The sequence below is a fragment of the Lepidochelys kempii genome, chromosome 1 (genome assembly GCF_965140285.1).
Source record: "Lepidochelys kempii isolate rLepKem1 chromosome 1, rLepKem1.hap1, whole genome shotgun sequence".
Classification (NCBI taxonomy): domain Eukaryota; kingdom Metazoa; phylum Chordata; order Testudines; family Cheloniidae; genus Lepidochelys; species Lepidochelys kempii.
In genome coordinates this window covers 153,616,797-153,630,895 of record NC_136380.1, presented here as the reverse complement: position 1 = coordinate 153,630,895, position 14,099 = coordinate 153,616,797, and the positions used below count along the sequence as shown (strand labels likewise).

The following is a 14,099-nucleotide window of genomic DNA, read 5'->3' as shown; positions in this document are numbered from 1 at the left end:
TCCTTCCTCCTTCCACCCCCAAGCAAATCTAGTCTGTTTGTTTTGAGGACTCTCCTAGATGTAACTAAGGCCTGGTCTACATGAGGAAATTAGGTCGATATAACTATGTTGCTTAGGGGTGTGGATTTTTAACTACGTCACTCAGGGGTGTGAAACTGGCCTAACCTCTAGTGTAGACAGCACTATGTCGACAGGAGAATTCTGCCACTGACCTAAGTACTTACTGCCTCTCAGGGGGCAGATTACCTACGGCGATGGGAGAATCCCTACCATTGCCGTCAGTAGAGTCTTCACAGAAGTGCTACAGCTGCAGTGTTTTAAACGTAGACAAGCTCTAATATTTGCCCCAGTTCTTGGAGGATGAAGAGGAGCTTCCCACCTGCTCTGAGCACTCTGAATCAGATGTCCCAGGTTGCTTGTTCACTAACAGACTTGGTTGATTTGATAGCCTAAAACCTGCAACTCATCCAACCTTCAGCTAGGACCCCGTCACGATGAGGCATAGGAAAAGCTGCTCCACTTGCCCCATACCGAATCTCTTGAGAATTGCTGAGGCCAGGTGGTCCAACCCCAACAAAAAGAAATCCAGTCAATAAGATCTCTAAAATGGTATCCAGTCCGATTGCATAAAATTACCAAATTGTCCCAAAAATTACCTTGTCTATCCTTCATTTCAGTCAGGATTGTTCATGGTGGGGATGGAGATCTTGATGTTAATCGATGGGGTAGGTTTTAGTGGACCTGAAGATCGACAGCTGTCTTAGGAGAGTCAAAACCTCTTTTCTATTACTTTGTGAGCTACCAAGGTGTGTGTGGCAGAAGAAGAGGTCTTGTAGGACCCCAAAGAGGGGGAGGCCAGAAAGCTGGATTCTGTAATGTTGATGCTAGCTTTCCTTTGCAATGCCTGATATGATATTGCCAGACCTTCTCTTCTCTTTTTAACATTTTGGCTTGAAGCAATATGTGGTTTTTAGATTCCAGTGCTATTTTCAGAGGCATCCTGGCACCCTTTGACAATGTGAAACAAGAATAAGCCCTTAATAGCACCTTGGACATGATTTAAATTATGCCCGGCCCACCCATTCTCAAGAGACACTTAAGGGCTTTCAAGTCATTTTGTCGTAACTGTTACTTCCATCCCCACTGAACTGTAAATTCTTTGATTTGTTTTTCTCCATTTACCAGGACTTGGAAATTCTTCCCCATCATTATCTAGATAGGCCTCTCCATGCTCAGAAGTTGCATGAGGAGGAAGTCGGCCTTAGCTCTTCTGATCCAATAGTTCCCCAACTTTTCTCATGATTCATAGATCTCAAGCAAGTTAAAGAGTAGAACCTAGCCTTTATGTAGTAACTAAACTTTATTTGATCAGCACCTTATTGTTGCATTCAGCATCACTCAGTGGGAAGACCTTCTGTTCTTTGGGACCACTGCTTTTTCAGCCTCTGTCTCTTTTCCTTTCCTGTCCTCCCTTTTTGTGTTTCTCTCCCTCTTCCACATCTCTTAGAGTCTTCTCTATTCTTCTATCTCTATTTATTTATCTGCAGCAACTCCTAATTCCACCATCTTCCCACTGCACCCCCATTCAGTTTTATTCTCGCCCTCTTTCCCCTATTAAAACAACTGGTGATTAAATAGATAATGATGACATTGAAGGATGTTATTGGGCTTTACACGTTACACCAATGAGACTATTTAGGGGAAGGTGAGTTTGTACCTAAGTTACTGTTTCAGTCTGTATGCAAATTCAGGAAGACAACACCACATTGGTTATGTGCTGTTCATGTTTGGAAGGTTTTCATGGCCCAGAAACCTAAAAACTTCAATTTTTTTTTTTAAAAGCGTAGATTTTTGCATCATATGGGCCAATAAATACATCAGGTAGGCCAGATCTGGCCCCGGGCCATATGTTTGACACACATGTTTGGCCATTTACTCTAAAGAGCTGGTTGACTTTTCTCAAATCCAGAAAGCCCTGTGCAAATTGATCTTATATGGGTAACTGAAAGAAGACAAATCCCTAAAGAGATTCTGAACATCCTACTAGATGGCTCTCCTAAGACTCTAGATTGAAGTGCAGGTCTCTGTCCTGAGTGCCACATGTCCTCTCTATTCTAGTTCCAGCTTGCTTCATCCACATTTCCCTTTCTGAAAGCATCATCACTTCAGAGAGCCCTGATCTGAGGCCCTTGGGAACAACAGAGCCTCAGTCATCGGATGACCCAGTAAAAATAATAACATTGAACCCAGATAGTCCCTCCATTATGTTGATACAAGATTTGTTTTAATAGAGAACTAAACAAGAGCAATGTAGTTGATGCTAATCAACATTGTTAGTTTGACAGGATATCTTTTTTAGATGAGGTTACAAGTTTGGTTAATAAAGGTATTAGTGTTGATGCAATAGACTTAGCCTTCTGTAAGGCGTTTGACTTGATACCTCATGACATTTTTATTAGAACAATATAAAATTAACATGGCATATATGGATTAAAAACTGGCTAGCTGTTAGGTCTCAAAATGTAACTGTAAATGGGGACTCCTCATTAGGGCCCTACCAAATTCACGGTCCATTTTGGTCAATTTCACAGTCATAGGATTTTAACAATCGTAAATTTCATGATTTCAGTCTGAAATTTCACAGTGTTGTAATTGTAGGGAGCTTGATCCAAAAAGGAGCTGTGGTGCTAGGGCTTTGCAGTACTGCCACCTTACTTCTGTGCTGCTCTTTCTTCAGAGCTGGGCAGCTGGAGAGCGGCGGCTGCTGCCTGGGAGCCCAGCTTTGAAGGCAGAACCGGAGTCAGCAGCAGCACAGAAGTAAGGATGGCATGGTATTGTATTGCCCCCCTTACTTCTGCGCTGCTGCCTGCAAAGCTGGGGCTTCAGTCAGCAGCAGTCAGTCTTCGGCCACCCAGCTCTGAAGGCAGCACAGAAGTAAGGGGGGCAATACCACAACCCCCCTAAAATAACCTTGCAGGACACTCCCCTTCCCCGGGCAACTCCCTTTTGGGTTAGGATGCCCAATTTGAGAAACGCTGGTCTCCCCTGTGAAATCTGTATAGTATAGGGTAAAAGCACACAAAAGACCAGCTTTCATGGTGGGAGACCAGATTTCACTGTCCGTGACATGTTTTTTATGGCCGTGAATTTGGTAGGGCCCTAATCATCATCCAGTGGGTCTGTTTCCAGTGGGGAACTTCAGGGATCGGTTCTAGGCCCTATGCTATTTAATGTTTTTATCAATGGCTCGGAAGAAAATATAAAATCATCACTGATAATGTTTGTAGATGACCCAAAAATTGAGGAAGTGGTAAATAAAGAAGAGGACAGGTTGCTAATTCAGAACCATCTGGATCACTTGGTAAACTGGGTGCAGGCAAACATGTTTTTAATATGGATAAATGTATCTAGGAACAAAGAACACAGGCCATACTTACAGGATGGGGGATTCTATCCTGGGAAGCAGTGACTCTGAAAAAGATTTGGGGGTCATGGAAGATACAGCTGAACATGAGCTCCCAGTGTGATGCCATGGCCAAAAGAGCTAATGCAGTCCTGGAATGCATAAACAGGAATCTTGAGTAGGAGTAGCGAGGTTATTTTGCCTCCGTATTTGGCACTGGTGTGACCGCTGCTGGAATATTGTGTCCAGGTCTGGTGTTCACAATTCAAGAAGTATGCTGATAAATTGGAGAGGGTTCAGAGATGAGCCACAAGAATGATTAAAGGATTAGAAAACATGCCTTATAGTGATAGACTCAGAGCTCAATCTATTTAGTTTACAAAGAGAAGGTTAAAGGGTGACTTGATTACAGTTTGTAAGTACCTGCATGGGGAACAAACATTTAATAATGGACTCGTCAGACTAGCAGAGAAAGTTATAACACAATCCAATGGCTGGAAGTTTAAACTAAGCAAATTCAGACTGGAAATAAGGTGTAAATTTTTAATCGTGAGAGAAATTAACCATTGGAACAATATACCAAGGGTTGTGGTGGCTTCTCTGTCACGGAAAAATTTTAATTCAAGGTTAGATGTTTTTCTAAAAGAGATGCTATAGGGATTATTTTGGGGAAGTTCTGTGCCCGGTGCTATACAGTTGGTCAGACTAGATGATCACGATGGTCATTTATGGTCTTAGAACCTGTGGATCTAGGAAGAAAAACAGCAATCTCTCTCACTTCCCCCAGTGATTCAGAAAGTGGTTCAATAAAATCTGACTGAAGTTTTCCTTCTTTGTAGCCATTAGGATGGGAAACTTTTGTCCCCTTTCATCAGACGGCTTTGCTTTAATTTTTTCCAAAGAAGGTGGTTCAGAGGTCAGCCCCAATTCTGTTCCTAAGAGAAATTCAGATTTCTGTTTAAAATTATCATGTTCTTTGCCCTCACTTTATCCTAGACCCCCTTGCGCCCTAGAAAAACTACACACTTTACATGTAAAATTCTACTTCTGTAGAACTAAAGCCTGAGGAAGCCCAATGCTCTGGGAAATGTAGAAAGGGGATAAAGCATCACAATATTTTGTATGTAGATAGTTTATTTAATTCATCTTCCAGTTTTACAGGGCATCTAATCAAAGTTGTCTTGAAGATCTAGTTGCTCACTCCACTAGGAATCCATCTACTTTGTAGGCAGAAAGTCACAGCAAGCCTATTTCAGAATTATTTTGAAAGCGCTAAAACACTGACATGCTGCTTTCTTCATCCTTTGTTGTCTTTGAGGATAGAGTCCTTTGAGTCTTCCCTCAGTGGTCTCCGCCAAAGACCCTCTCTGACTGTCAGATGCTTGGACTAGATGATGGGATGTATCGCTTGATAATTGTTCTGTTCATTCCTTTTCAAGCATCTGGTATTGGTACTGGGCTAGATGGACCATTGGTCTGACCAAGTATGCCCATTCTTATTTTCTTTAACTAGAACACAAAATATCTCCCCCCCCCCCACCAAACAACAAACCTCTTGCCTGCCACTTAAACTTGGAAAAGGCAGAAAAGCCCAGAAGTTCCCAGCCTGATGAAGAAGGTGAGTTCCCATTCAGATAAGACAATTACAGGTAAGGAAACTAATTTTGTCATTTACACCCACCAAAGCCAGGAAATTCACAGCTGAGACTTTCTGCTCCTTGTTTTGCCCTTCGGGCTAGAGGTTCCAGTGTGTAGGTTGCATATCAGTGCACTGATAGGCCTCTGCAGTACCTAGGCACAATAGTGATAGAGAATTTCCTGTAGTGGTTTTATCAGACAATTACAACTATTTTAAACTTAGCATGTTTACATTTTGAATGTGGAAATTTAAAATATTAATGACTTGAAAATGTAATTGGTGAATCTCTTAAACAGGAAAGGAGTTAGTGTTAAGTGTTAACTATGCATTTTCCTCTCAACACACCATGCAACATGTAATGCCTTTCCTCCCATTTAGGACTGCCTTTATTCATGGTCTCTCCGCCAGTGAAGAGCCTTTCATCCACCAATGCAAACAGCAAAAGGCAGACTCAGCCAAGCTGTACTCCAGCCTCGAGGTTGGCTGCCAAACAGCAGAAAATTAAAGAGATCCAGAATACAGATGTGCTGTGCACAGATGAAGAGGAGGATTTCCAAGCTACATCCCTGCTGCAGAGAGATTCTGAGTGCGAGAAGCCATCAGGGAAACGTCAGTGTAAAACAAAACACTTGGCACTACAGGAGAGGAGAAGGAGATCATCCCTGACAGGCGATGACACCACAGATATTGAAAACGCTGAAGATAAGGTATCTTTATTTGGACTTAATCATCCACTAACCACACAGAGTGTACAGCAGAGCCAGCCTACTTGAGCTAACATGTTATGGTGCCATGTACAAATATAGGACACCCTCACTGTAACAAACCTATTGGGATCCAAATCATTTGTTCATTAGAACTAGGCGTTCTTTATAGTGAAAAAGTCCTGCCTCCGGGGCAGGAGGGCGGCTGACATTTCCTCCAGCTATGCTGTCAGCCCTCGCCGCAGCGGCAGGGGTCGAGGTGGATCTAGGGATTGGGGTCGTTCTAGCCAAAGGGTCATTATTATGAAGGATGTTCTAGCGAAGGTGGACTGTAATTTTATTCAAACTCCTCCCCCTTTTTACTCTTTGCATATTACGAATTTGTTCTCTTTGTGTATCTGAGATAAAGCCTAGTGCGGGCATAAAGACTGAGCAGTTGTACATTTAGTAACAGTAGTAGATTTTTGTAATGAGAACAGAAATGTAATTCTTAACTGGCCAAATATATTCCCATCAGTGTATTGTTAAAAAAAGGGGGGAAAAATCCAATAATGATTTTGACAGGTCACAGTAACAAGAAGATTCAGAAAGCGACCAGAGCCTACTTCAGACTGTGACTCTTCACCAGCCAAATCATATGAGCAGAAGCTGTATGATCGCCTGCAGCAGACTTCCTCATTATTACCTGTCTCTCAGCCCTCGCAGTTGCAGATTGCAAGCACCCCTCAGGAGACCACCCCAAGTCGTCCCATGCCGCCTGAAGCACGAAGACTTATTGTCAATAAGAATGCTGGCGAAACTCTTCTACAGAGGGCAGCTCGTCTGGGATATGAGGCAAGAATCCCTTTTAAATACTCTGAATTGAGATGCGGGAGCTGTTTGCTTTGTTTTAAAAAAACCTCTTTTTTTTGTACACAGGACTAAAATCACTTTGTGATTCTAGTTTTTGTAATCCTGGTGCACTGATGAGGTAGCTACAAACAGATTTGTAGTTTATGCATTTCTACTCTTTGAGGGGTTGTTGTTATTATTATTGTGCATTAAAGCATCATTTAATTTGAATGTTTACAGTGATAGTGAGGGGCAAAACTGGATAACTCTCTTGGACATAGGGTGTTCAAGTCAGGCCTAAACCTATGGTGCTGTGCACCCTGAACTCCTGTCATAGCTGCTGGGAGTGGAGGGCATGCAGTGCCTTGAGAACTGGACTCCTACATAGAAGGTTTTATAAGGGGTTGAAACCCCACCGCTATATTGTCTGACACTGTATAAAATCACAAATTAATGTTCCGTGTGGTGTATGGAGAGCTTTAATGAGCTGTGGTTTTGCTTTCCTTGGACATGTAATTTACAAAAGAAAACGGACAGTTTTGATGTTTGAGCCAGAATGTAATGTTTGGTATGTCCACTTGTGTGTTTGGATATATTGCAGAAAGTGTTCTGAATGTTTTTAGAGTTGGACGCTTCTCAGCATCTATACGTCTCTAAACAAACAGACCTGGCTTCTACAAAAATCAGTTGCTGAATCCACCATTTCTGAGGTCTCAGAAACATGGTTTTATTTATTGGGGGAGGGGAAAATATAGTGGCATTTTGTAATAGCCTATTAGGGTCTCAATCTTACAAAGTATTGCTGTGACAAAAGTGGTTCATCACAAGTGTGTGATTACTGACTTGATGGTATTCGTCAGAGCAGGGATAAGGAGCTATAAAACTTGCCCTCGCTTTGAAAGAGGCAGTTTGGCCTGGGAGCTTGGGTTAGACAGAGGCTTGCTCCAGTTTTGAAGATTGAGTCAGCCTGGAAGCCAGGTTTCAGCAGAGGCCTGTCCAGCTTGAAAGATTTGCTCTAGCCCATAAAGATTTTGTCTTGTTTGGAACCTTTGTTTAGGCAGAAGCCTGTTCCAACTTTGGAAGGCTGAATTGAGTCTGGAAAATCTTTCGTTTAGCCTAGACAAACACGTATTCTAGTTCTGGGTTTTCTTACTTTAGCTAGAAGTTATGTTATTATGAAGTTGCTGTGGGAATCTTCATAATTTGCATTATTTCTGTTCCCATGGGACCTGAAATTTAAACATAGGGTTTTTTTTAATGCTCCAGAGTCTTTCTTGCTCTTGCAGTAGCTGAGTCTCTGAACCACAGTTCCCATGTCATACTGCTGTGTGATGCTCGTGAGCGCTCTGAGTCGTCTCATTGAAGCCAATGGGACTACACACAGTGCATAAGGTTAAGAACATGCATACGTCTGGGTAGAAACAGGGCAGAGCCGTCCCTAGCAATTCTGGGGCCCTATGCAGCCCAGCTGCGGGGTTGGGGCTCCAGGCTGCCGTGGGGGGGTGGAAGCGAGGGGGCTGGCTCCAGGTCTTCGTGGGGCGGGGCTGGCTTGGGGGGCAGGGAGGAACCACCCACCAGCACTCACCGGCAGTGCGGCTGAGGCCGGGTCGCTGTACTCTGGCTGCCGGTGAGTGCTGGCCTAGCCCAGCTGCCAAGCTCAGGGGAGGGGGGCTGGGTCAGAGTAGGGGCTGGAGCAGCATGCAGCTGCGCAAGGCACCAGGAAATTTGGTGCACCAAATTTCCTAGTGCCCTACACAGCTACATACTTTGCGTATGGGTAAGGATGGCCCTGAATCAGAGCCTAAAACTCTCTTCCATAGTAAGGTGAACGGGCTCCAGGTAGTTCTTTTCTCAAGTGGCTCCCGGAAGCAGTGGCATGTCCCGCTGCTTCCAGCTCCTATGTGGAGGCGAGGCCAGATGGTTCTCGGCCAATGGGAGCTTCGGGGGCAACGCTGGGGCAGGGGTAGCATGTGGAGTGGAGCCCCTTGGCTGCCCCTATGCATAGCAGCTGAAAGGGGGACATGCTGCTGCTTCAGGGAGCTGCGCAGAGCAGCCCCCGACCCTGCTCCGGCTGAAGTGCCGGAGCGGGGCAAGCCCCAGGCCCCGCTCCCCAGCTGGAGCTCGAGGGCCAGATTAAAATGGCTGGCGGGCAGGATCTGGCCTGCGGTCTGTAGTTTGCCCACCCCGATCTAGAGCGCATATATCCAAGTATACTGAGAGAGCTCAGTGTATCATTCTGTAGGTCCCCAGCAAATAACTCCAAATATATGTTTAAAAGACACTTCATCTGTCTCTCTATGCAAGACTAGCTGTGTGATTTTCAGAGCTCTGTGCAAAGCAAGACAATGAGGCCCCTTTTTAGCTTTCTCTCCACCTAGGACCAGGTCCTCCTTTTGTAGTCCATGTTCTGGGGTTGCATCTGCTGAAATAAATGATATGTGCATGCAGGGAGCCTTCAGTAGACGTATAGTTGAATGATGCATAGCATAAGTCTAAGAACCCCATTATGCTTATGTTACATCTAACTCTCATTTGCTCTTTGTACTCAGTGAAACAGTGGGAGAGGCTCACTGGAAAATCGGAATTTAGCTTCATCCAGAAAAATTACTGGAACTCCCTTTTCAGTGTCCTTGTAGATAGAGGCTCTCAGTTGTCATTACTCATTCCCTTGCCAGTTCTGCACAGCCACATGAATTGAAAATGGGGAGGACTTCTTCAGGTTTATAATGGTATGTCTACATTGCGATGATAAACCTGTGGCATCGGATCTCAGAGCCTGGGTCAGCTGACTCGGACTTGGGTTGCAGGGCTAAAAAGAGAAGTGCAGACATTAGTGCCTGGGCTCCAGAGACCCTCTTCCCCTTATAGGGTCTCTGAGCCCAGGCTTCAGCCCAAACCCAAATGTCCAGTTTTATAGCCCCACAGCCTGAGCTTCACAAGCCCCATTCACCTGACCCAGGCCAGCCGTGGCCATGTGGTAGGTTTTTTTTACTGCAGTGTGGACACATCCAAATAATACTGAAGGGGGGTACAACACTGATGCAATGTTTTAAATGAAGGCAATGTATTTGACACTGCTTTACAAGCCTTTGATAAAACTATTCTCTCCCTCTATGCTTTCTTAGCAGGTAATGTGCTTTTGTCTCCCCTCTCCCACAACACCTTCCCATTCTGAATGATGATTTATAATCCTGCCATCAGACCCTGTTGTAGATGACTAGAGTAAAGAACATGCCTGGAATTTCAGAAAGTTTAGTGGTTTATGTTTGGCAGCAAAGGGGTCTCTTTTTGCAATAGGGCCGAGTAGCACTGGAAGCTCTAGAATCTCTGCAAGCCCCTACCCAGATTGTCCACTTACTTGTCTTCAAATGAAGGCTTACTTTACCTCCTTGACCATATTTGAACATTTTCAGTTCTAATTCTTGCGTAGTACAGTGTAGATGACTATGACTGTCACTTACCCTAGATTGGAGTATTTGTTTGTGTATGTGAGTGTGCGTGAAACAGGGATAAAGTATCTAGTGATAAATCTGGCTCTCATCTGGGCAGATGTGTAGCCTGGCTGCAGCCAATAGGGCTACGTAAGCAAGTAGGGTGGAGTAGTCTTTGGCCCTATATGTCTTTAGGGTCTGATCCAAAGCACACTGATGGGAGTCTTTCCATTGACTTCAAGGCGGTTTGGATCAGGCCCTTAGTTAACTAGGATATTAGTATTATAAGTACATTCTGTACCAGATCCATTAAATAAATATTTATTTAAATGACTTAAGTACAATTTTAAGTACACTCTTTTGTTGTTGTTGTTCGTTGTTGCCTGTAGGGAGCAGAAAGCCACACACTAAAGGCTTACGTACTGTATTTGATTTGAGCTCAAATACTCCTTTTCATTCTGCGTGGTGCTTTTAGTTAGTGTTTGTACCTGAAAGTTTTCAACAGTCTTCTCCCTAAGTCAATTCAGGATTACATCATGCCAGGAAAGGCAGCGGCATTAGGGAGACCTCTGATAGCTGATGAGGGGAGGGCAATAAATGCAGGAGGAGCCTGGAAGAAGAGGACTGAAATTCCCCTCAGGGACTCTCCCCATTGTTTCAGTGGAGATCGAGGATGGGGTTTGCCTCATTATGGATCATGCAGGAGGCTTGGCCTGAACAATCCATGGATTCCCAGGATGCCCTGCAGGCTAGGACCATCTTCCCAAAGCCTTGTGCTTCTGTGCCACCTCCCAGCCACATGTTGTTGTTCTTCCCTAGTCCCCTTTTCACGAGGCTGCATTGGAGCTGCGCGGCCGCTTCCCCTGGGTTTACCCCACCCCCACCCCCCCGTAAGGTCGAGAAGAGGCTACCTCCATGGTGCAGAGTGGCTCAGCAGAAAAGAGAATACAGACTTCAGCTGTGTTATCTTATCTTATCCAGCGGTTTCCACACTAGATTGGGTGGAGGATAATCCATATAGCCATCTGTGGGTCTAGGGTGAGAGAACATGTTGCACAGAGAAAACTGACCTCCATTTTCATGTGGAAAGGGAGAGATTCCCATTAAGATCTGGGAGTGGGGGGAAGATCTGCCCTCTTTATTTTAAATATGTTAAAGTTGTGGCGGGCATGTTACATTTTATAATGAGGATAGAATTAAAACTTAAAGCTTTTTAAATATGTGGTGTTTTCCTTAACATTACTATTTAGCTAAAGAAACTGCAGGCAGTGAAAACAGCTATGGTATAGCTTTTGCTGGTGGCAAGCTAGCTGGTTCTTTGGATTTATTAAGCTTGTGATGTTCAGATCACTGGTTTAAATGGGCCACATGAATATATCTAAATTAGCCCATGCGAGCTTCACAACCTTTCTCTAAGGTTAAAGAGAAGGAGGCTTATGAATCCAAAATGTTTGTGCTGCCACACGTTCATACATTCAGCAGTGATGGTTAAATTTCTACGAGTTGAGTAAATCATCTTTAAAAAAATGTTAATGAGGCATATAATTAATTAACAATGTAGAGTTTTATGGTCTTCATGCTTACATTTTGTGGTTAATAACCTTCTTCTTGTTGCCTCTTAAGATGAACTTGTCCAACAAAATTAGCTTTTGGTCCAGTAAATGTTTTGTCCTAGAAAGTCTTTCCTTTTTACAAAAATAAAAATAAAATTAATAAAAACTAAATTTGGAGGCTTAAAATTGTTTTAAAGGGTAACTGCATTTTAAAACTACAGCTCAATATTATAGGAACTGCTGTTAGCTAAAAGTCAGCTAGTTTGCAACCAATAAGGGCTTCATACTTAGTCCAGTAAGTGGGCTACATGCTACTCATCTTTTAAAGAGGATTGTGCCACATTCCACCTTCGAATAAGCAAATGCAAATCTGAGTGCATAATTTGGCCAATTGTGTTTAACTATATACAGTTGAGCAGTATTATATTTGAAACCAACATTACTATTTCCCTGTTGCAGTGAAAAATTACTAAAATGCTACAACAAACCATTTTCTTTTAATCAGTCCCTTTTATGATGTCCCTTAAAATGTGTGTCTGCACGCACACATGAATTTCTACCAAAGTAAAAATCCCTTAGTCTGAAAATTTTCAATCAACATTTTTTATGTTTAAAGCAAATTCAGGTTCCAGAATTAATTATACAGACCCTTTCAGGTAGGCATGGGGGAATTCAGGTAAAGACCATAGTTCTTTGATTTTGGCCTTCAGAATTATTAATAGGAACAATAAAGCTTTTGGTTGGTGAGACACCAGACGACTGAGATAGAGGTAAATTGATCAGTGCACCAGCAGTAAGTGGCTGATGCACTTGATCCCAATGTCATGTGACTGGGTTTCTTTCCTTGGCTGGGATAGACAGCTCATTAGCTTACTGCTATCCACTTTAGTTTGGTTAGTGAGGGCCTGCTAAAAGAACAGCTTCATGCTGTATCCTAGATACCAATTCTCAGGTCAGGTATACCAAGAGCACAGATTATTGTAGGGTTTCTGGTAGATTTTGAAACTGAAAGAATATTATGCATTGAGCCCAGCATTTTATTTCTTCCTGTCTGAGAAAGGAAACTACCCCACATTGCTTCCAAATAAACATGCGGATAGTTCACTGCTTGACCTTTAAAGGTAGAGAATGCAAAATTAATGGATTGCAGCTAATCTTAGAGCACATGAGCTGTTTTACTTACTGCATCATTTGTTTGTGCCTCCCACAAAAATAAATGAAACTTGCACTATTCCCAAATTTTTGGTTGACTGATGGAGCAGTCATTGATTCAAGGTTGCATGAGAGCACAGAGCTGAGGATGGCCTAGGCCTTCAACCATGGTAAATTTGACTGCAAGATGAATTGTGTTAAATCCACATGGCTTCCCACAGTGATAGGTTATTTATTGGAAACGAGCATCTGGCTCTAGTTCTGAATGAAGAAAATCACTATGGGTGAAATTCTGGCTCCATTGACTTCATTGGAGCTAGGATTTTCTTATGATTAGTTTTCTAATGGAAACCATTGTCCTTCATGTCTTTACAAACTTTCTTTATCAAGCTAACATTGAATACATGGCTGCTGTGCTTGGAACATTTTCATATACATATTTAATACACGGGGATAAGATTAATAACCTTTCTAACAGTTTACATCAAGCAAATTCTGAGGAAACAGAAGCCATAATTTAGTGTGAAATGGGTACATCCTTTCTCTGTGTTTTCTACCATTAGTTAATGCAGAAAATCCCACTGGTGTGCATAGAGATCTTAGTGCTGCGCAATACAATGCTGCCTTGCTTGTGAAAAAACAGCGGTCTTTGGCTTTTAAAATTTTACTGCTATGGGGATGAGAACCACATGATTCTTTCCTCCTCCCCCCCTCCACTTCTTTCCAACCTGAGACTGCCCATTCAAAGAGAGAGAACCCAAACATGTTAAAGGTATGCACATCTCCACAGCAACAAATAACATGACCTATCTATTCTCCCCCCCTTCTCTATTTTCAGGAAGTGGTTCTGTATTGTTTGGAAAACAAGGTCTGTGATGTAAATCATCGTGACAATGCAGGTTATTGTGCCCTCCATGAGGCCTGCGCCAGAGGCTGGCTGAGCATTGTGCGACATCTCCTAGAGTATGGGGCTGATGTTAACTGCAGCGCTCAGGATGGAACCAGGTTAGCAATGTTATAGTTACTAAGATAAAATAACTAGTGCTTTGTGGCACATTAATGAAATAACACATGATGGGATAAATGTCACATACATGGTATTAGCTGTTTTGAAAGAATGATTAAAGAAAATTAATTTCTCCAAAAGTTGGTGTGCTTTCTAGATCTATCACTCTTTGGTCTTGTAAATTCTGGAGTTAGCTAAAGTTTATACACTGGAAAATTTAGAACTCCTGTGAAGTAGTTACACCATGTTTCTTTAGAGTAGCAGCCGTGTTAGTCTGTATCCGCAAAAAGAAAAGGAGGACTTGTGGCACCTTAGAGACTAACCAATTTATTTGAGCATCAGCTTTCGTGAGCTACAGGTGCCACAAGTACTCCTTTTCA

At 42.9% G+C, this 14,099-nt stretch overlaps 1 protein-coding gene across 13 annotated transcripts in view; it reads left to right on the top strand.

The window, feature by feature from the left end:
- The window catches only part of BCOR (BCL6 corepressor), a 68,029-nt gene that overhangs the window by 40,528 nt on the left and 13,402 nt on the right, over positions 1–14,099 (top strand). For 12 of the 13 annotated variants that reach the window (XM_073358437.2, XM_073358372.2, XM_073358401.2 and 9 more), the window contains 3 exons: positions 5,421–5,749; positions 6,311–6,580; positions 13,552–13,718. In XM_073358437.2, coding sequence (XP_073214538.1) covers positions 5,421–5,749; positions 6,311–6,580; positions 13,552–13,718 — 766 coding nt within the window. The remainder of the gene's footprint in view (positions 1–5,420; positions 5,750–6,310; positions 6,581–13,551; positions 13,719–14,099) is intronic. The other variant, XM_073358439.2, reaches the window with a different exon arrangement.